Source organism: Neopelma chrysocephalum, unplaced genomic scaffold (assembly GCF_003984885.1).
Source record: "Neopelma chrysocephalum unplaced genomic scaffold, ASM398488v2 Primary Assembly neopelma1_24, whole genome shotgun sequence".
Lineage (NCBI taxonomy): Eukaryota > Metazoa > Chordata > Aves > Passeriformes > Pipridae > Neopelma > Neopelma chrysocephalum.
The window spans coordinates 12,607,716-12,629,170 of record NW_020897693.1 but is presented as its reverse complement, the minus strand read 5'-3'; the positions used below and the strand labels follow the sequence as shown (position 1 = coordinate 12,629,170).

Here is a 21,455-nt window from a genome sequence, read left to right as displayed (position 1 = left end):
TTAGAAGACTTTCCTTCCCTTCAAAGGTATAATCAAGACAATTTGCTTCCAAACATAATCAGAAAACTATGCAAGGAAAGCTTTGCAATATGAGCTATTTTTTCATGTGGAAAGTTAATTGATTTTCTATCACTTTTCCCCTCTGGGATTCAAATGAAGCTTTACAAAAATTGTTTCTCTTTTATGTGTAATTGGTCCACTTGAACTTTTAGAGCTTACTTGAAACTAGGCCAACAAAGTACTTCTTTTCTCCCCTTCTTCTGAGAGATTGTATCAACAATCATTTAAAAAAAAAATTACCCAGAGGTCACAGAAAACTCCAGAGTACTTAAAACAATTAACATTTGTAACAGAGAAACTTTACTGTGAGGTAGAATCAGTTTCCTCTCCTACTGAATACATCAGCAAACTGAATGTTAATAAGATGGAGGTGGTTTGAAGAAACACATTTTTGTTTCCTCAGTGCTTGGCACCAAAGGAAAAATTCCACCTGGAAAAGAAAGGTTAGGGAAAGTGAACTGAAAAGCAAAATTGAACACTCAGTTATACCAACAAGTGCTAATCAGCCTAGGTGTTGGTATTCTCCCCTAGACATTCCTTTGGGGAGGAGAGGGTGAAGCAGGATTACATGGAGGTGTGTTTTGGAACAAAAAATAAATAAAAATTACATTCTCCTCTGGGGACCCTCTTGGTAAGCTACAGCTCCCTGGAAGTGTCCCAGAGAATTGGCAGCATTTTACAAGAGCCCAGCTAGAACAGTGTGTGTCCTGTGTTTGCTATGTTGATTCTGATAGAGCTACAGTGAGACAGGAGCATCCAGAGGAATTTATAGTCATCAAAAGACAGACTACTTTGAAGTTGACTGAACTGAGTTTTGCTCTGAATTATTTCAACAAGCAGCACCTCCCTGATTTGGGTAGTACAAATACTTCATAAAAATAACAGCTTAACTCAATATCCATCTATTTGAATTGACAGATGGCCAGACAAAAAGGTTTCAATGGCCTCTTTATCTCTCAGAACAGAGAAGGTTCCCTTTTCCTGCTGAAAAATGTAGCAATGCTGTACCTTGTTCTCTGTGTATTACCCTATACTACATTGATTGCTGTATAGTAGCAGTTGAGACAAATAAAGGCAAGGAGAAAAAACAGTAAAAGAAGCATGCCCTGAAAATATAAATTCGACAAAGCTTTTGGATTCTGAAAAAAAATTAGCTTCATTATTCCGAAGTAAGATCAAATGTGACGTCATTTACTTCAGCAAAGAGATCAAGGCTGAGCAATGCAGTCATGAACCAAAGATCTACATATAGAACACAGGTTTTCTCAAAGCCCTGATGTGGTTCTGATCCAATATTCCACTTCAAAATTCTAAGCTAAATTGCCTTCTTAAGAGCAGGGAAAAAAAGCCATCTCTCCTATCTTACTGTGCAATTGTAATGCAATGAGACTGTTCAAAAAAAGCAGAATATTTAAATAATATATCACTTCTCTTTTTTGCAAATGCTGGCAGTGATGCTTCACAAATGGAATGCCAGCCTGTGTACAAATCAAGAGTTGATAGAGATGCTGTGGAACTAAAATGATCAGACTGAACTTGCAACACTAGTAACCATCCTTTCTTCCAGTATAAGAGTTGGAACTCATGACAGTGACAATCTTAACATGTAAAATTCTTCAAACCTCAACCATTCATTCTCTTGTACCTTAATCTTAGAGGAAAAACATTAAAGAAGTCCAGCTCCTGACTGATGCACTATTTTTGTTCCTGTAGCATATTCTCCAATTTTGTTTTCAGATTTCTTTTAATTGATCTCTGCAAATCAGCTCCACCAGCTTCCCTTTGTGGCACTTGCAGAGTCTAGTGTATTTAAATTTCATCAAGTTGTTTTTCCTAAATTTAACATTACTTAATTTTGTATCATTCCCAATTTCATCGCTTCTGTTCAGAGCACTCCAAGTCATGTTTTTTTAGTATCATTTTTGAAGGATGACTTTGATCTTTTCATTCGGGGGCAGTGAGTAAAAAGTATCAAAAGAATATACATTACAACATTACATTTTGGGAAGTATAGGATTACAAGCAGTACCAGACAAACACTCATTTGAACACTTGTGATCAGAGCATAAGCCTGTCAGTTAGTAAATGCTATCAGTTACAAGCACCTTGTAAAACACACCCTGTAATGAACACTAACTATACCCTTGAAATAGTAGCAAATTGAATTTGATTAGCTTGTTTGCCAGCACATTCATACATGTGGGTTTGGGGCCGCAATGGGGAGGGGTGTTATTCAGCTAGCTCTTTTGACAACCAAGATTCTCATAACAAATATTGCAAAAGAATCAAAAGCAAGACATCAAGCATCACATTTGGAGCGCAAGTAATGTTAGGCTGCTCAGCCAACCTCTTTTCCCACTAGCTCTCTCCTTCCTCCTCTCAGCAGAAAGATACCCACTGGGCCATTGTTTTTTGTACAGTTGACATTACTAATGTTCATGAAAGGCAAATAAATCTGTGGAATTCAGGAAATGTGTCACAACCCAAAACAAAGAGCCTTAAATGGATCACAATTTTGTTGCGGGAAATGCTGTTCAGCTAATGCAAGCTGTCAGTATTTTTGACAGTTTGGATTTTGAAATATGTTAGTTAACAGAATCCTTGATGGGCAGTGGAGCTGAAATGTAAGCAGCTGATTTAAACAAAGGATATTTGGAATTAAATTTTCGTTCAATAAGAAGGCTGACCATTATTTGTATTTTCCTGATTGTTTGGTTTTGACAGCTTTGCAAATGCTAAGCTTGAGCATGAAATGCTAACCATGCTTTGATGTTTCATGGCCCAAAACAACAGCCTTCCATATTTTTTACTTTAAAATTTTATCCAGCAAGAAAGTAGCTCATGAGATTAATGTAGTCTCTTGTCAGGTTCTAGGAAGCTAGTTGCAAAAGTGACGTAGGAAAGACAAAAACAAAAATAAGGAAAAGAGGATGAAAAATGCATTTCAACATTTCTATCTCAAAGAACAAATGTGCAATCTGCAGCAAATCTAAATGGCAGAATCAACACTTCCAAGTAATTGGTAGAATTTGTCCTCTTGCTAAGTTATTCTGAGGAGCATAAGCAACATAATAAATGACACTTGCTTCTTTCTAAGAATTATGCATATCATACAAGTTTTTATACATATGGACAGAAAAGCAGATGGATTCAAGAAAACTTATTAAACTTAGGGCTTACTTGCTACAAGTACACACCTGCTCTCCAGAAACTGCCACCAGAATCCTCAACCACAAAAGCCACATAAGAACAAACTCTGTTCTAACATATGAGAGAATGAGGCTAAAGCCTTAATTTAAGGTGTTAGCACTGCCACAAAATATACTGAAGAATCTCACACAAGTTTTAATGTCATTTTAATGGCTCAAGAGATAACTGTGTTGTAAATCCACATGAATTACAAAATCATTACACTAATTTTTCAGTTGGGCATTCAGAGACTCTCTAGAATTGCATGAAGTCAACAGAATATTTTAGTATGGTTCATTCTCTAGAAAAATATAATTTTCTATATAAAATATAATACTACTATCTTTAGAGTCCTTTTATCCATTATCTTCCTATAGACTGTAGTTATTTCAATTGTCACGTTCCACTGGTTCTTTTTATATAGGTAAGTCTCTGACTGCTTTGTTTTTTTTAGTCCAGATTGGTACTACATGGTTGCTACAGAAATGTTTGGTTAGAGATCTTTAAAGTAAAGTATCTACTTCCCCAAAGTTTGGGAATATTCAGATCAAAGAGGGCTTTGAATATACAGAGTTTCCACAACCTGAAATTCAGTGTGAAGTTAGATTTAGGGATTTTGTTCAGATCTATCTTTGCTTATTATTTTGAAACATTTATGCAGAGATGTACTGAACAGAGCACCACAGAGTATATAAAATTTAGATCGTTAATCAGGGAAATTTTACTATCTGTCCTTTTTGGAAGTGCTGTAAATGAGACAGATATTTCTGCATTTTCATAAGGCATTAGAATTGATTTCCATTTTAACTGTGAGGTACTGCAATTGCAAATAAAGTAGCTTGTCTATAAAAATGACAGTACCTTTTAACACTTGCTTTTCTTGCAAATTTGTCATAGACAAGCACTGAAACCATCTCCAGTCTAACTTGTGGTATTGCACAGATCATACACCTGCAGCATTGGCTTACAATATCTTGCCAGCAAAACACAAGGTATCACCTCCAACAGCCAGCAATCACAAATTTACCAAACTCATCATCTTTTGAGATGTCCCACTACTTAATACGATTACAGGGAAAACTGTCTGCCTTGTGTTCCCAAGGGATGGGCAGACATTTAGCACCTGGGAGAACTGCATGCGCCCATGACTGGCAAAGACAGGCACCTTGCTGTGAGAGCAGCTCCGGACACAAGCCCTCGCACCCACCTGTGCTAACTGACACCCGGCCACAAGAAAGTGCTCTGCGGTGGGAATCTCTCCGCTACCACAGGCGCCTGGCTCCGCAGTACAGGAGCTCACCTCCTGAGGCCAGCAGGAGCCCTTCTCAGGGGTTTCCTTGCTTTACTGGGAGGCTTGAAAATGCCGAGGTTGACTTGCAGCCCGTGAGGGAGGGCAGTGAGTTGCCTCTTCAGCAAGGTCCCAGAAAGTGAATGGAGTCTAAAAAATCTCTGGCCTGGCCCTTGTCAGTCACCACTTTTTTCACTGCACATCTTCAGGAGTATCACATTCACGATGGTTGTCTCTGCTGAACAGAAGTGAATGGCCACACTCAGCTAAACTATTCAGCAGGCTGGAGTATGCCTAGAGCACTAGCACAACACTGCTGGTTCAGCTTCTTTGGTCGGTGTAACTGAACTGTCTCACACCCTCTTTGCAGGGCTGTGAAAATTCATACCCTGGTAGGAGCAAGCTACTGTTCAGACTCCCAAGTAAAACTGAAGGTAGAGGACAGCTGGATACAAATCAGCCTGTTATCCAAGAAGACACTTTCATACTAAATATCTGTTTACCCACACTATGATGTACATGAAGTTGCTGAGCAACTAGGAATTTGGTCCTATTTACTTCTGCATTTAGTGTTGCATCACAAAGTGACAGCCTACCTTTATAAGAAAGTGTATGTTTTCACAAAGGATGCCAGATCTTTTTAAAACAATTCCAAGATAAAGCAAAGTCCACTTCCAATCCTTGGCAAGATGCAGAGGGAAAAGGAAAACACTTTAAAGGAGGTCAGAATCTTTAGTAGTTATGTATGTAATCAAGTTTCGTGATTTGAACAGGACTTGCAAATGTATGTGATATTTTTCATAAAGCAAAAAGCAATGTTCTAAGCATACATTACTACAGAAACTCCAAAATGACCTGTGCAAAATTAGCTTCTGAACAGTTACAAGATATGTTTTTTACATTTCATTTGCACTGGCTCTTCATTGAAATCTTTCCCCATAATGATAATGGGCCATACACATAACTATATATCCAGTGAAGTTAAATCAGGAATTGATTTGGCTCCATATTCTTTCAGCTAAGACTGTAAATACCAGGCTCCTGTCTGCTCTGTATGAATACAAATGGCCTCAGTGGAGTTCTGCCAGTTTATAGCAGCAAAAAATGAAGGCCAGAGGATCAAAGGGTCTTTTCCGTAAGAGTAGGGATTTGTTTCTGTGCCATCTTCTTCAAAAGGTTCTGAATTATTGGGTGAGTACTCTCCATACTAAATTATTTTCTTTCAGTGGCACTGTGTGTATGCAAGTGTATAAAAGGATAGCTTTGTTCATTAATAGAAATATATTTAGAACCATAACAATGTCTGAGTCAGACTTGTCTGCATCTCTTTTCATTTCTTCAATTTTTATCTTACTCTTTCACAACCATTATCTCAGCAAATAATCACTGTTACTTTTACACCCACAAAGAGTATCTCTGTGCATTAACAATATTTAAGCTTTCACCAGAACTGGCCAAGGAAACAACCCTTCAAATTCGGTTACATCATCAGGGTTCCATCCTGCCCTGATGGAAGGACTATTTTACTTCCCAGAAAACTCAAAGAGTTTCCCCCCATAGAAGAAACATGGAGAGAAACAGTCAGTATCCTTCTGGTAACACCAAAGTAAGCAACAAGGTTAATAAAAAAAAAAAACATTTTTGTAGATAACATCTACCATAACCAGTCAGATAAGCTCCCTGACTGATATGGATGCACATCTCTACTGCACTTTAGACATCAATGAAGTCATGAATACAAAGGGATTCAAGAGATGCATCACATAGCCTTCACTTCCAACGGGTTCATCCAATGTCACAGATTTCGCAGTTCCTCGTCAGTGTATTAGGGAGAAAACTGTTCCCTACTGCAGCGCCCCCTAAATCAATCCCAAGAATCACTCCAAGTTTCCTGTTCAATATAAGAGTTTTGCCTTTAATTCTTCTGCAAAACAGGAAAAATGTGCAGAAAAACCATAAATACGAATGACAAATGTCCCTTGCCAACGCCTGCTGGAAATATTAAAAATTAAAGAGAACAGAAGCTACAAAAGGAAAAGATATATATTATTCAGACTTCACCTCACAAACACTGAAACAATTCCAGGTAACTAACTCCATGTGCAAGTATAAAATTTAACATGCACATAAAGTATGTTCTTAAAAATGACAGCCTGGTAATGGAGAAGAGGAAAATATGCCTCCTCTGTGAAGAATAATCAAATGAAAGGTATAAGCCAAAAACAACCACAGGGGCAGGCCAATAAAATGTCATGTTCAGAAAATGTAGCCTGCACTGCCTAATCTTCACTGTGATATTCATGTCTGTTAACAAAGAGCAAAAATCTAACTCATGAGTGGTGTAAATGTAAGTGAATTATCCCCATTTCTCTGTGTAAGATGAATGTCACTAAAGAGTTCCAATTTTGTTGGGTATTCTGCAGCAAAGTGCTTCTTTATATCAAATGAAACCATATAATGACTATACTGAATGACACTTATGGAGCATAATAGGTACTCTGAACATTTGGTAAGAATCATCTGCCTATGAGAGAAGGAAGTGAATGGCTGGATGTATCCCTAATGTACAGGGAAAATTGATAATGAAACGAATAGAAAATTCACTTAAGAGATTCCAGAGCTGATTTGGCCTGAAGAACATTATGAACCCCTAGACAAGTCTTCTCATTGACTCTGCTGGGAATAGGATTCCCACAGGACCGATCTATTGTTTGTGTGTCTCACACCTTTCTAAAAAAGAACCCCACACAAGAAGCACCTAATTCATCATTCCACAAAACCACAAAAGTTCACTTTTATGGCTGATTCTTTGTCTGCAGGATAGCAAATTCTGTACACAGAGGTCTCTCAGACTGAAGGTTCCTTACATTATCTTTGCTATACATATATATTTTAATGAGGTTGTCTCCCTTATTTTTCTGTTGAGGTTTTCAAAAGCTGATCTTGCTATCATTATACAGCACTTCTCAATTTCTTTCTCACAGATTTGCTCATGGAGGTCTTCCAGAACTTACTTCTTCTCCTTCCCATTTATACACACATTACAAGTGTCTTTCAGATGAATCAGTAATTAGATCTGTTCTGAAAATTTTAACTGAATGTTTCACTGGAAAATTTCATTTGGATCTAAAGCACTTAATTTAAACTATCTTGGGTTCAACAAAACACTTCATTGAATTCTAATAAATTCACATAAAACAAAACAAAACCAAAAAAATGTTTCAAAAAAAGAAGCAGAATCTGCTACACAGCCAATTACATTTCAAAAAGCATTTTAACTACAGCACAGGCATCTTTTTCAGCGTAGATGTTAAAAAAAAAAATCTCATTACCTTCTACCAGCAAGGTCCTGTACTGACCAGTTTTTCTATACAACGTACTTGTAATTTTATATGTCTCCTTAAACATCTTCTGTGAGACCTCTTTCTTTTCTGTTTTTTCTTTGTTAATCTCACTCTTAAATTATATCCCTCTAATCGAGGTAAATACCATTCCTCAAAAGAAATGCTATTCAGAGCATAATTGCGGTCTACAAAATTACTGATCCAGAAAATCTCTCCCTTTGAACGCCAAAACACCTTTCTTTGCTTTTATAAATTGATGCCAATGAAGCAGCCAACTGGCCACAGAGATTTCATCCACAGCCTTTAAACAACTTATGGTTTGGCATCTTGTCTGTCTGCTCAGGCACTCTTCCCATATTTATCATCATATTTATCACTTCAGAAATAATGGAAATAGGCCAAGGACAAAATGTTGGTCAGTAAATTTTAGTGAATGCAGTTGTACCAGAAAACGACCAATAATACAATGCAGTGCTGTGATGTTAAACCAACCTCTACAGCAAAGCTCCTACAGTTAGCTGAAAAAAACAGAATTCTAAACTTTTATAGAAAGTGTACATACTACCTTGCATCAGAGATGCACACTCTTCTTTCCCACCCGTGTAGCTGACCTTTACTCAACTCCAGTTTGCTGTCTTTCAGTGATGCCGAGTATAAGCTATAAGCTGGTATTTAAAATCATCTGCTGTAAAAAACAGTAAAATCTTACAGCCTTTCAATGCCAATTCCTTTAATGGATGAGATTGTTATTTTTTCCTCTGTGTGGAAGGGTTTTTTTGAGCAGTTACTGTTTTCATTTTAGGAGTTGTACCACGTCAATTTTGATCGACACAAAAAGTTTATTGGAAACAGGAATATCTATTTCTTTGCAGAGAAAAAAAAATTTCCCAGATTTATTCACTCCTGTAACTCTGTATATTTAAGAGAAAGAGTTCAAAGACTGATTTGTCAGCTGCAAAAAAGCTCTTAATTGCATTACTGAAAGAATTAGGTAAAAGGCAGCTTTAGGATCAGCTTTGCACTAGTCAGGAACCAAGTCAGTACCAGATATAAGCTAGAGTAGCCATTGTGCTATTCTGAAATCCACCATCTTGTTTTGGTCACTCCAGCATACCTATCCTGAGCCAATACAGACTCCAAGGCACGCTGGTAAAATAAACAAAAAATCTCAGGGATGTCATTTACTGACCACGCAGGTAAGAACATTAAATAGGGGTACAATGAAGAGCTATATTTATCCCATAAAAATGTCATTTCAACAGCCTGCACAGAATGCCTTTGACTCAGTCTTCAGCTCAGGCTGAACCAGTTTTCTTCACTTTAGACAATTCTTTAATGGCCTTCAGCTCAGCTTCAGAGAATTTAGGGGTCACTGCCACATTGTCATAGTCAAATTCTTCATCAAGTGAGAATGGTTGAACATCATCTCCCAGTAGCTGTAATGAGAAAAACCAGATACATAAATAATATTGCTGCAAGTGATAATAAGGTAGCTTAAAATATAAACTTCTAATTAATATTTAATTAAACTATTTTTTCTGACTCTAACACTCTCAGCTGATTAAGCTCTTTTTAAGTAAAAGAATAAATTCAATTATTCAATTTGACCTAATTTAAGCCATTTAATGTGCCCCATTTGTACTGTACTGTATCTGAATGAATATCATTAACTAATTTTGCTCAAGGCAAGGAATCTAAAAACCACCCTAGCATACATCTATTATATTCCTGCCACTTGTAGCAGCAAGGCTGTGGGGATATGGACATGTTATGTGCAGCTATGTTAAATTTCAAATACAGACTCCATATCCTTAAAATTTGGGCTGGTATTATGTAAAGCTTCAGCATACATGCATCTGATCCTAATGTAACATGATTTCCAGAACACAGTTTCAGCGAAGAAAAGATCTGAAATGAGCAAAATGACACATAATCAATTTTCAGACTCCAATAATTTCACCATCTCACAGATATGCAATTGGCTGGTTTGTATTTCTAGCATGATGAACATAAGAATCTTACTGCATTTGCCAATATGTGCTTTGTTGACATATTGTATAGCATTTTATTGCTTCTGGTTGAAATATCTTAGAATAAACACCCTGCCTATAAAATAAAATCATGAAAATGAATAACTATGGCAGGCCCTATGCTGATAAGAAACTGCAGGGGGCCACAACACAAAAGGTTTATGGAAAGCAGTTACATAAAATGAATTTCAGGGTAACACAGGAGACACATCCTCACTACTAAAACTGTACTGGAATGCTCCCTATCCTATGAGAAGTTAATATAACATGTCTAGAAATGTGCTTCAAAGATTTAAGTACTTCAGCACCAAATCAGAAAAAGATTTAAACATATGCTTATTTTTTCAAGCTTCTGATGAATTCTTGGTGAAGCCAGTGACTAATGACATATTGAAATTGAGAATACACATTTTTTGTTTGCTGACAGGCAGAAAGAACACTCAGCCTCTTATGGTGACTGCTCAGCATCCTGCACAATTTGATGTGACATTTTGTAAGAATTGGCATTGACACAGCTAATGCCACAGTCAGAGAAGTGGTAGCTGGATTCCTCTCTGGTGGCCAGGCACCTGATAGACATGGCAGAGAGCATCTGGGTAATATCTACCTCCTTTATTAATAAACTGTAATGTTGCCTGAATGATCAGGAAACAATTTTTTGGGTTTGTATCTTTTTATTATTCATCTGTATTGCTTAATTTTCTAGGGACCTGTGTTACACTAGCTTAAACAGATGATGGAGCATATAAATCATCCTAGATGCAGACCTGTAGACCATGGGCATTTATAACGGAAAAAACTGTAGATAGAGTTGGCCTGGAAAACAGTATTCATTCTGCTTGCAAAGATTATCTTGTTTATGTCTGCGGACTATCCCAGGTAAACCATCATTAACTTTTATAAATAGCACATTTGAAATATGTTTACATGAGATAAAGCCTGCACACAGGCTTTCATTCCCATTAAATCCAAGGTCAGCTCCTTGACCTCCACACCATATTCATGTCCATTTTCATCTTTTTCACAGGCAGACACTCCTGGAATTCTTTGTAAAGTCAGTAAGGTCACGAGTAAGCAGGTAAAAAGTGGTACCACCAACAAGAGTTCTACTACCTGTCTTTCATTTGCAGAAATCCAAAACACTCTTCTAAAATACAATGCAAGGCACAAAGACTTTTCATTTAGTTTGGTTTTAACAATATTTGTTACCACATTGTGCTGGTTTTGGCTGGGGTAGAGTTAATTTTCTTCACAGTATGGTATGGGGCTGTGTTATGGACTTGTGTTGAACACAGGGTTGATAATACAGAGATGATCTTGTTATTGCTGAGCAGGGCTTACACAGAGCCAAGGCCTCTTCTGCTTTTGGTACTGTCACACTGGTGAGGAAGATGGAGGTGCATGGGAGGTTGAGAGGAGACACAGCAGGGACAGCTGACTCCAACTGACCAAAGGGATACTCCAGACCATATGGCATCACGTTCAGTATATAAAGTGGGGGGAAGAAGGAAGAAGGGAGGACCTTTGGAGTAATGCCATTTGTCTTCTCAAGTAACTGTTACATCTGATGGGGCCCTACTCTCCTGGAGGTGGCTGAACACCTGCATGCCCGTGGGAAGCAGTGAATTAATTCCTTGTTTTGCTTTGCTTGTGTGCACAAGCTTTTGGTTTCCCTATTGAAGTGTCTATCTCAAACCATGAGTTTTCTACCTTATCCCCTTCTGATTCTCTACCCCATCCTACTGGTGTGAGAGTAAGTGAGTGGCTGCTTGGGGCTTGGTGTCTGCCTGAGGATAAACCATGACACATATCTATAGGTAACTAAGCTAAGAAGAGTTTAAACTACAGAAAGCCTTCATAGGGATTCTACAAAAGCAACTCTATTTTCCTCTATCAACATAGTTACGGAAAGCATACACACATTCCCTATGACCTTGTGCTGACCTTCGTGTAATTCCAGAAAACATTTTATGTAGACACAGCAAACCAGTGGAAAAACTTTTGTTTGCAAAACTCGACCCCAAAATCCTAACTGAAATTAGATGCCAAAACAGAACATATCTGACTTCACCCCATTAACAATTTTTCTGTTACTCACTCATTGCACATTTGAAAAGTTTATCCACACTGCATATTTATCAGTATGCTCCATCTCTCAAATGAATACTCAAAGCAGTAGGGATTCTTTTTTTGCTTCTTTTCTTAAGAAGCCATTGACTTCAACCTTCCTTGTAGACAAGTAATCTAAAACTTTTACACTACAAACTGGAATTTCTATGTATTTCAAAAGGAAGACATCTTACAATAGAACACCAAATCCTCTGAGCTGATCAAGTTATTATCTGGTTATTCTTGCCTAAGGAGCTGAGAGAAATATGTGAATTTCAGGTGTCTAATTTAACATCTAATTGAAATCTTTTTGAGAGCTCTCTGGGAATAGAATCCTGCTCTAATAGAAAACTGCCAGTTTGCTTAAGATTGCTTCTGTGATTTACTCTCTGAAGAAAAAATCACTTTCATTTACTGTTCCTGCATTTCCAAATTAAAGGGGGGAAAGAATGTAATAATCATATTAATAACAAGTATTTTGCTAGTGGCTGTTTTACGAAGTAATATTGTAAATAAAATACCTTAAAGTTGACATTTTCAAAGTCTATTAATAACTGGCAACTCAGTTCTTTTATTAATCTGAGTGGAGTTACAGTTAACTGAACAGCCTGTCTCTGTTCTTCTAAAACTTGTATTTCTGTGTAATTATGGCATCTGTGATTCACTTGGTCAAATTATGCAAAGTATGCACATACACTCACCAGTGGTTTCATTGTATACTCATAGGAAAACTCACTAGTTCACTGACAACAAATTAAAAAAAAGCTGGGGGGGAGGCATGTACGCTATGATCTCATATAAGCTTAACATATACTGGGATACGCAGGAGAAAAAAAGTTTGTCTTGAGCTTGGGGCACTGGACTGGAAGTCAATAAATCTTGACCAGTTTTCCACTTCTGCTTCATCATTCTGGACAAGTCATTCAATCTTTGTGTCTTTACTGGCCTCTGAGAAGACATAACCCTTCCATCTTCTTTCACTTAGTCGATCCTGTCTTTAAGTTCTTCCGTGTTCTTGTTGCATTTATGCACAGCACGTAGCAGAAACAAACCTCAGTTGAGGCCTATCAGTAAGACCTTAAACCAAAGAAACTCAATGGAAGCCATATTTTAGGTGATAGACACCGCCATGTCACAGATAAAGATAAAATGACAGGCATGGTAAATACTTTTTTGAATGCTGAAACTACAGACAAAAAAAAAAGGAGAATAGAAGGGTAGAATTCTTATTTCCTAATCCCAGTCATATAAAAACGAGGTTTCTAGATTAAGGTAGTTAATTACCAAAAAATGGCCCAGCCAGAGCTTGTGGATGGAGATATATTACATCTTATGACAAATGCCTATAGCAAATGGGATGAATCACTTTATGGAGTTGCTTATCTCTGCCTCTTGATGACTGAAGGACTAAATTAGACTGTATCTAAAGCTGAAGTTAGGTGAGATGAATCCCACTTTGAATGCAAGTTTATATTGAGTGGATGGAAAATATGCATCAACTGCACTCGTGTATGCAGGGAGGGAAATAAAGACCCTAGGAAGCAGGCATTAAGACATAAAAAAGCTATCATGTCTTTTATGAAAGACAGTATTTAGTAGAAATAAAGGAGAGAATAAATTCCTGGGTAGAGAAGGAAAATGTTCTATGATAATGTACTTCGACCATCGAGTGCATGCTGGTTCAAACTGCAGTGGCCTGTGGGAGGTCATGTATGCTGCTCTGTTGATACTGAAATCCTGTAATATGTGTATGTCTAAAGTAAGGAAAGAAAGATGAGGGAACATTGGTGGACAACACAAATAATTTGCTGGGTCATTCACCAAGCCACTTCCTAACAGTTTTTGACAGAAAAACATTTTCAGGCAGACAAGTTGTTCTTTAACAATTAGCCAGGTTATAAATTGGGTCTTAGCAGAGCTTCATTTTTCAAACTTTCCCCAGCAATACATTCAGAGATACATACCTTACCATGAAGTGCCTCACAAGTATTTCCACAGCACAGACATTTGACATGCTGCTATTTTTCATAAGGAATAGTCTTCCATTCTCTAAGAAAATCAATTAGGCAGCCACATTCTGTTGCCCTTCCCTAACAGAGTTGTTTTGATGGACAGAGAACAGTCTCATTTCAAAGCAGAGATGTCTCCAGGGAAAACATTTTTCCCTTTCTAAACTAGTTCTGCCATGAGCAATGAAAGACTTAATTTTCAAGGCAATGACAATTTGAAGCACTGAGGGATTTTCAAATGGACCAGTTCAGTCTTGACAGTTCTAAAAATCAGGCCACAGTTATATTATCTAAATGAAGACACAAATATGTTTATAATTTAGGGGGAAAACTGCCTTCATCTTAAGCAGCCTGGCACTAACCAAATGGTTGTGAAAATTGTAAATCCTTCTTCTTGAAAAATGCAGCAACTCTTAACCAATGTAATAATACTCAGTTTCTTTCATAACCTAACTTTTCCTCAAATGGACATGAATTTTGCATGCAGTGGGATCTTCATCTATTTTTCATGAGTTATAGTTTAAAGAATCATATGCAGTCCTTTATGAACACTGCAGGCTGCTACAACCCTCCTTCCTCTTTAGTTTTATACTGAAGTTATCAAATGAGAAAGCTATAAAACCTCATTCTAGTTTTTTTGTTGTTCTTTTTTTCATTTTGTGTGCCAATGGATATATCTCGAGGCAAAAGCCTTGAATTATGTCAATCATTAGGGAAAAGAGTGAGTATTTTTATTCACAGAATGGTGGGCATCAAAGCTTGAGAGGTCATTTTAGTACATCTACTTTTTCCCAAAGCAGACTTGTTCCTTATAGTAAAGGGTTTATTGCAAGGAACTAAACACAACTGAGCTCAGGAAAGGAGGCACCATATGCATTGCTATAACACCAAACCTTCATTGGTCATGCGTCATTTATAAACTTGATTTAAGCCTCATGGGAACATCAATAACCATATGAAACTATCAAAACTGGCCCATTTTTAGCCAGAAGCTAACTTCAGCTTCTATCACAATGATCAGGCAGGGGAAAGGAGTGGTGAAGAATTCTCTGCAATAGAAACATCCCCAAAAGTTAATGCTCACACTGACTATTTGGATAGGAAGCTTAATGACTTAAAATAAGCCTGTGAGCAATCCACACCTTCTGTTGCAGTTTGAAAAGAATTGAAATTCTGAAGGAAAATGGCAATTCTAAATTAAAGTTTGTATTGACTGTGTCTCATTAAAAGGCTCACAATCCGTAAAGCAAACCTCTCCACACCAGACCTAGACAATGCAGACTCTCAGCAACACCTTGCTACTACTCATTTCCAAGGGAACAAATATCAATTCTGACCACAATATATTTTAAACCCTTTTTTTTTCTGAACTGTCATGTTAAAGGGACCATTCACTACCTCCATGTTGCAGAAAATGGTTCCTATATTAATACAAAGAGAACTGCAGAATGCCATGAGATCACTGACAAAGTAAATGGCCCATAATTCTGCATAAGTAAGGATTTATTGAAAGGTCGGGAAGTGCAAGAGTTTACTTGAATATTCTGTGAGTTAAATAAATTAAATATTAAAAAGCCCATATAGCATTTGAAGCATTGAAGTACATGTTTTGAAAATGTAGGATTATATAGTAGCAGTGTGAGAGATAAAATAGAGAGTTTATCTCAATTCTTAATGTATTTAAGAATTCATTATTAATTTAAAAATCACTAATATGACTTGTTAACTCACTTGTTAACTCCATCTAAACTCTCTGTTCTTGTGGAAATAACATTAGAAGCTAAAAGGAAAAAAAAATACCCCAAGCCTCTAGTGTTTAAACAAATAAATCTGACCTCATACCTCTTGGGGTTTGCTGACCAGCAGCTGTGGAACTGATAAGTTTCTGAACTTCAGTTGAATAGGCTTATCAAAAACAGGTGTACAATAAGTCACTGTCTGTTCCACCTCTCCTGGGAGAACTAATGATCCTGCTGAATAAAAAATAGTCAACATTAACCTTCCAGTCGACGTATAAACTAGCAAAATCTTGTTAAAATCCTGTACTGCTCAGAACACAAGCAGAATCTTGTTAGTCAAAGTGTGCTGTACTTATTGTTGCATAAGCTATCAATAAAACAGATCCATGCAGTCCTGAGCTACAATCTAAATAGTAATACTATACTAAGCAAAAATCAAGGTAGGTCTTCTTTCTTGAGGATGCTGCATTAAAAAATCTGGATGCAGATGCTCTTAAACTCAGAGAACACCTGAGATTACACCCATTTCATTCATAACAAAGACGGAAGGTCCTGAGCAGAGATGTCTGCAGTAGAAGTTATAAAATACCTCATCTGCCACTGACTAGCCAGGTAGGCTCATTCATTTATCATCACCTGTACATTGGGCATTAAGAATCATTGCAAAGCATCCTAATATGACTCTCCCAAAACATTAAGTAAAAATACCTGGTAGAAGTACTAATATTCCCCACTACAGTGCCAGATGACTCTCTCGTCCAAGGATATTTCATGGATTTTTTTCCTCCCTAAACTTTCCAAAAACAGGTACTTGAGAGGACTTCCCCATATTTGGGATAGAGCAACATGTGACCTGTCCATGTGGGCAGGATTTGGCCCACAGTTCACAAACACATAGCCTTTTTGAATCGCTCTTCCTTTACAAACTTAAGTAAAACACTGGGAACAGTGGGTTTGCATTCTGTGACAGATCAGAAGGATATGCCTTAGGTTGAAAAATATCTTTTAACATGAATCAATCTCAGCTCTGCTACAGCACAGATGCGTCCATCTTGTCTCAGTAATGTTTTTATGAAAGAACTTAAGGGGACCATATGTCTTGCAATTTAGTCAAAGGATTATGTAAATCTACCTGCTATTTTTTCCATCTGATACATAAGTTTCTTTACAGTTTTATACTACATTTACATTCCTCTTGAAATCTCAGAATAAATTTTCAAAGCATTGCTTAAATGTTAGTTAATGGAACGAGTAAGAGGATACAGAGGTGCAGGGTGGAAAGAATGAAGTTACTATTTAACTCTACTTGCACAATTTTACCAAGTAGTGGAGTTACGGACCTCTCATTCTTCTGTGAATCTGCACTTGAAAATCATGATTTCCTAGCTAGGCATTTGTAAAAAATCCTTGATCAAATTCTTCATTTAGCTTTCTTCTGGGAATAGTGTACTATTTCAAAGCCAACAGGGTTTGGAGTTGCAAAGTAAAATGTTCTTTTAAAAGAAGTTGAATTCATTCCCTTGGGTATTTCATTCATGGATTTTTGTTTCTTGGTTCATATTCACACATAAGTGGTTTCATTTTCATACCTATTCTCTTGGTTGTGTATGTCAATTTCTAGTCACCTATGTGCTTTCAGTACTTGTTCTCAGCATAGCATCTGTTCTGATTCTGCACCAGTTAGATGAGAAAGTTTCCTGAAAAGGACAGCACAGTCCACGGGTATCTGTGCTGTCTTCACATGCTCTGCAGCTACTTTTTTTCATAATTTGGGTCAAAACTATTTGTAGGACAGAAGGAAGATGAGAATGCTTATTTAAAGACAATGGCATCTTACACTATCATTTCAAACGTGCACCCTAAATCTAGACCCTCACTAAAGTAAGGGAAGTCTTGACATGAAGAGGTTTGTATCATCTCCTGATATAAACACTGATTATTTCAGCACTAAGAGCTTCTCCCCCTCAACAGCCCAATCCAGAGAGAGAAGATGAGGAGGAAGCACTGTTACGCAACAGTTTGGCAATGGCTCAGAAAGATAGCTCTTAAGAATTAGGACAACAGAAGGAAACTTATTTTTGCTTTTAGCGAGAAGTGCTTGTCATATTCAGAATGTCAATTCCACTTTTTAAGGTTTGTTAGAAATGCAAATAATGTTTCAAATTCCCTTCAATCACCCCATAAGAATGTAATCAACCTTTGTTTGCCAGTAGACATGCCAGAAATGAGCTTTGTCTCTCTCTATCCTGGCTGTGTGACAGCATATGAAAGTCTAATTGGTAAATGCTGCTTTCCCTGATAATGTTTAATAAAGAAACTCCTTCAGAGAGAAAAATTAGAGAGTTTTGACAGTCCTTCTCAGTAGGAGAACCCAAAGGAACTCCAGGCTATTGTAAGTTCTAGCCAGTACCTCACAGCTTGTTTAGGCTGCTGCTACAGCACTACTGGATGATGATCCTAATTAAGCTGCTAATTATGTTCTCTGTGGAGGTGATTAATTAGCAACAGGAAAGCCTTGGATACTGCCAACGGCACCATATATAGAGATAACTAAACAGGCGGTGATATCAAAAAAACTGAGAAGACATTTTGAAATGCACCTCTCATATCATGAAGAATCAACTCCCTGGATGATATAGCAGTGAACACCAATGATTTTACTCAAGTCCAGCATACTTTAATGAAGGCACATTTGGAAACTGAACAATTCTCTTTAGTTCCTGCCCCCTCAAAACCCAGAAAGTGATTATTTAATCTGTCAACAGTGCTGAGTTGGACTTTTTGCTTATTGTGTACCATTAATTATAGATATAGAAAAAAATCTACTGGCACAGGTATGCTTTGAACTTACAAGAGTAAAGAAGTTCAAAGTCCTGTCTATATCTTTAACTTTATGGTAGCCAAACAATGCCCAAATATATATGCACTGACACAGATTTTACCACTTTCAGACACTACATTTCACAAAAATGCTGTTGACGGGGAGCTGAGAAGGGAGGCGATGATAACAAAAAAAGCTTAAAAGCTAAATTTTGCAGTCTCCTCTGATTCTCATGCTTCAGGCTGTTAGTCCCAAAGAGCTGCCTAGTGTGAAATCATCTCAAGGCAATGTTAAATGGATTGCAGGGACTGGAGGAGAAAAACAAGAAAGGGATTCACCAGCTGGGGGGAGCCCCATATTTAGAAAAATCCACCTAATTTAATTCTGAATCCTCTTCCTCAATCTGACTTTTCTGGAGGTAAGCATAGACTCAAAATATAAATGAAAAAGGCACAGATTATGAAAAATAACAGATATTGATATAATTTGCCTAAAGAATTATTTAATTAATCAATAGTTATGTTTGGCCTCAGCTTCAAAGTAACTGAGTCAATTGGGCTCTCCTCAGCCTCTGTGGAGTTACAGACAACCAGGACCTTGAAAAGATAAATTTGCAATAACTCAGTGTTCCAAGCTGGACTAGGAAGAGACTCTGACACGCTTGTCTATGCAATCTCACCCATACATTTAATTAGTCCTGTTGTAATTTTAATTAATTTCATTTTCTCTTGTATTTAAACAATAGCACACTCTGGGTCTCTAGATATGCTTTTTACATATTTTGTACTTTATACAAATATTACCTATTATTACCTAACTACCCTTCAAGCCCTGCAGACCTGGAAAGGAATTCTGTTGCCCAAACGCAGGGCAACACAGACACTAGGTATTCTCCATCTATCCCTGGAGAAAGCCTGATCATCTCTATTGTTGCCTTAAGCAACTTACAGTTACAGATTAAATGCAGCGAGAAAGAGCGATTAAACAGTTCACCATACACACACAGTCTCTACACGAAGCATTAAAGCTATGGTTTATAGTTTAGGGCAACAATTTTACTTTGCCAATCATGGTTTACTGTGCCAAAGTCCCACAATGCAAAGCATTGCCCTGGTTTCAGGCTTTCAGCCCAGTGCTGTCAAAGAAAAACAGCCACAATGAATTTGCATATTGGCCAACTCTATGGGCTGGTTTTTTATTTGTAAGAAGCAGCTGCATGCATCCACATCTTAAAAGACATTGAACTTTGCAAAATACATCAGAAAAAGAGAAAAAATCACTAGAATGACTCTTCAAGGACATCTCCCAAAAAACACTGGTTTATATGAGATATTTTAACACCTATTTTCTATCATGCTTTTCACACTGTCAACTTTGAGCCATTTGCCCCTAGGTGCGAATATTTATTATAGTAATGTACAGTTGCTAACTTAGCTAACTGAGCTGCCCTTTAAAGCTAAATGAAGCACAGAGATAAAAGCTTATGGCTATTACACTAGCAAGGTATGATATTTTTTACTGTGTAAAAAAAGATACAATATTTTTAGCTTGTTTTGTCAATATAAGTCCTAAATAAATCATTTGTTCTGACATATAGGTGGCAGCATTTACAAGTGCCAACAAAAGAATGTCTTTCAAATTTGTGTCACACTTTGCCTCATTCATAAACTAACTGGAATTCTTCAGAATTAATCCTTATTAGGGTAATAATATCTCAATAGAGATATTATTTTAGATTACTTTATTATTGCAAACAATAGAAGTGACACCCATTTTATATTTTAAATTGCATTTTGTTGCTATGGTTTCTAAAGGAGTAAAATTTTACCTCTCTTATTATGAAGCCTTTCAAGTGGATTTTGACATGTAAGACAACCATCAAGCTATAAGTGCTATTTTCTGCACTTAGGAGTCAAGGGGAAATTTTTTACCCTGACTCAACAATGATCTCCACCGAAGAAGCCCCAGGCAAAACCCAGGCTGTGCATTTCCCAGGTATAAATTTGGATGCTGTTCGCTTTCCTTACAGAGTTTAAAAGGAATAATAAGTTTCTGGCTCAGCAGTGTTTCCATGCTGTAAAATGCAATCTAAATGCTTAATGTTGTGATGAGTCTTGTTGATACAGTTTCTTTCTGCACTAAGGCAAGTCTGCCTCAAATGAAGTGTGTTTTACTAGGGGTTTCTAAACGTATGTGACTGATATTTACTCTTGCACACACACAAATACACAGAAATGACCCAAAAGCTGGAGAAAGGCAAGGTCTGTCATCATTGCGAATGTGACGAGCTAACCCCAAGCACTAGCAGAGCTCTTCTTTCCTCACAGTTCCCCTCAGTATTTTAGTGTTGAGCTTAATTCTCAGCAACCAATTTGGGGTCTGTTTGGAACTCGCAATATCTAACCATACTTTAATGAACTAGACATAGACAATTATCATTTCATTACGACACAAGTGAAATTTTTATGCTTACACCAGTAAGCTCCAGGGTCTTTTTAACAGATATTACTAGAATTTAAGGCATAAACACAGAACAATGGTCTATGAAGGGAAAAATGGGCACATACGAACACTGCACTCAAGAGAAATCTTTGATGTCTGTACCTGATACAACACTGCTGTCTTCTTACCTCCTTTCTGAAATGTCCAGGTTGAAGAATATTTGCTGTAAACCTGACTTATGTTTATTAGGTTTATCATTTTCTTATGAGATACTAGAAGTCTCTAAGCCCTCTGACTTCATAGGAATTCTGCATATACAGAAAGACTAATCAAATCTTTACTGTAAGAGTGGGCAGACCAATCAAACAGCAATGCGTAAGAAACCAAGGATCAAAGTCCTGCTCAGTAGCAGCTTCTGTCAGTG

General features: G+C 37.2%; 1 protein-coding gene across 6 annotated transcripts in view; it reads right to left on the bottom strand.

Moving 5' to 3' along the window:
- Nucleotides 1–8,702: 8,702 nt before the first annotated feature.
- Nucleotides 8,703–21,455, bottom strand: part of CUNH11orf74 (chromosome unknown C11orf74 homolog) — a 41,481-nt gene continuing 28,728 nt past the window's right edge. For 4 of the 6 annotated variants that reach the window (XM_027704109.1, XM_027704105.1, XM_027704116.1 and 1 more), the window contains 2 exons: nucleotides 15,872–16,002; nucleotides 8,703–9,317 (listed from right to left, as the gene is read on the bottom strand). In XM_027704109.1, coding sequence (XP_027559910.1) covers nucleotides 9,177–9,317; nucleotides 15,872–16,002 — 272 coding nt within the window. In that variant the 3' untranslated portion in view covers nucleotides 8,703–9,176. The remainder of the gene's footprint in view (nucleotides 9,318–15,871; nucleotides 16,003–21,455) is intronic. The other 2 variants (XM_027704134.1, XM_027704143.1) reach the window with 1 other exon arrangement.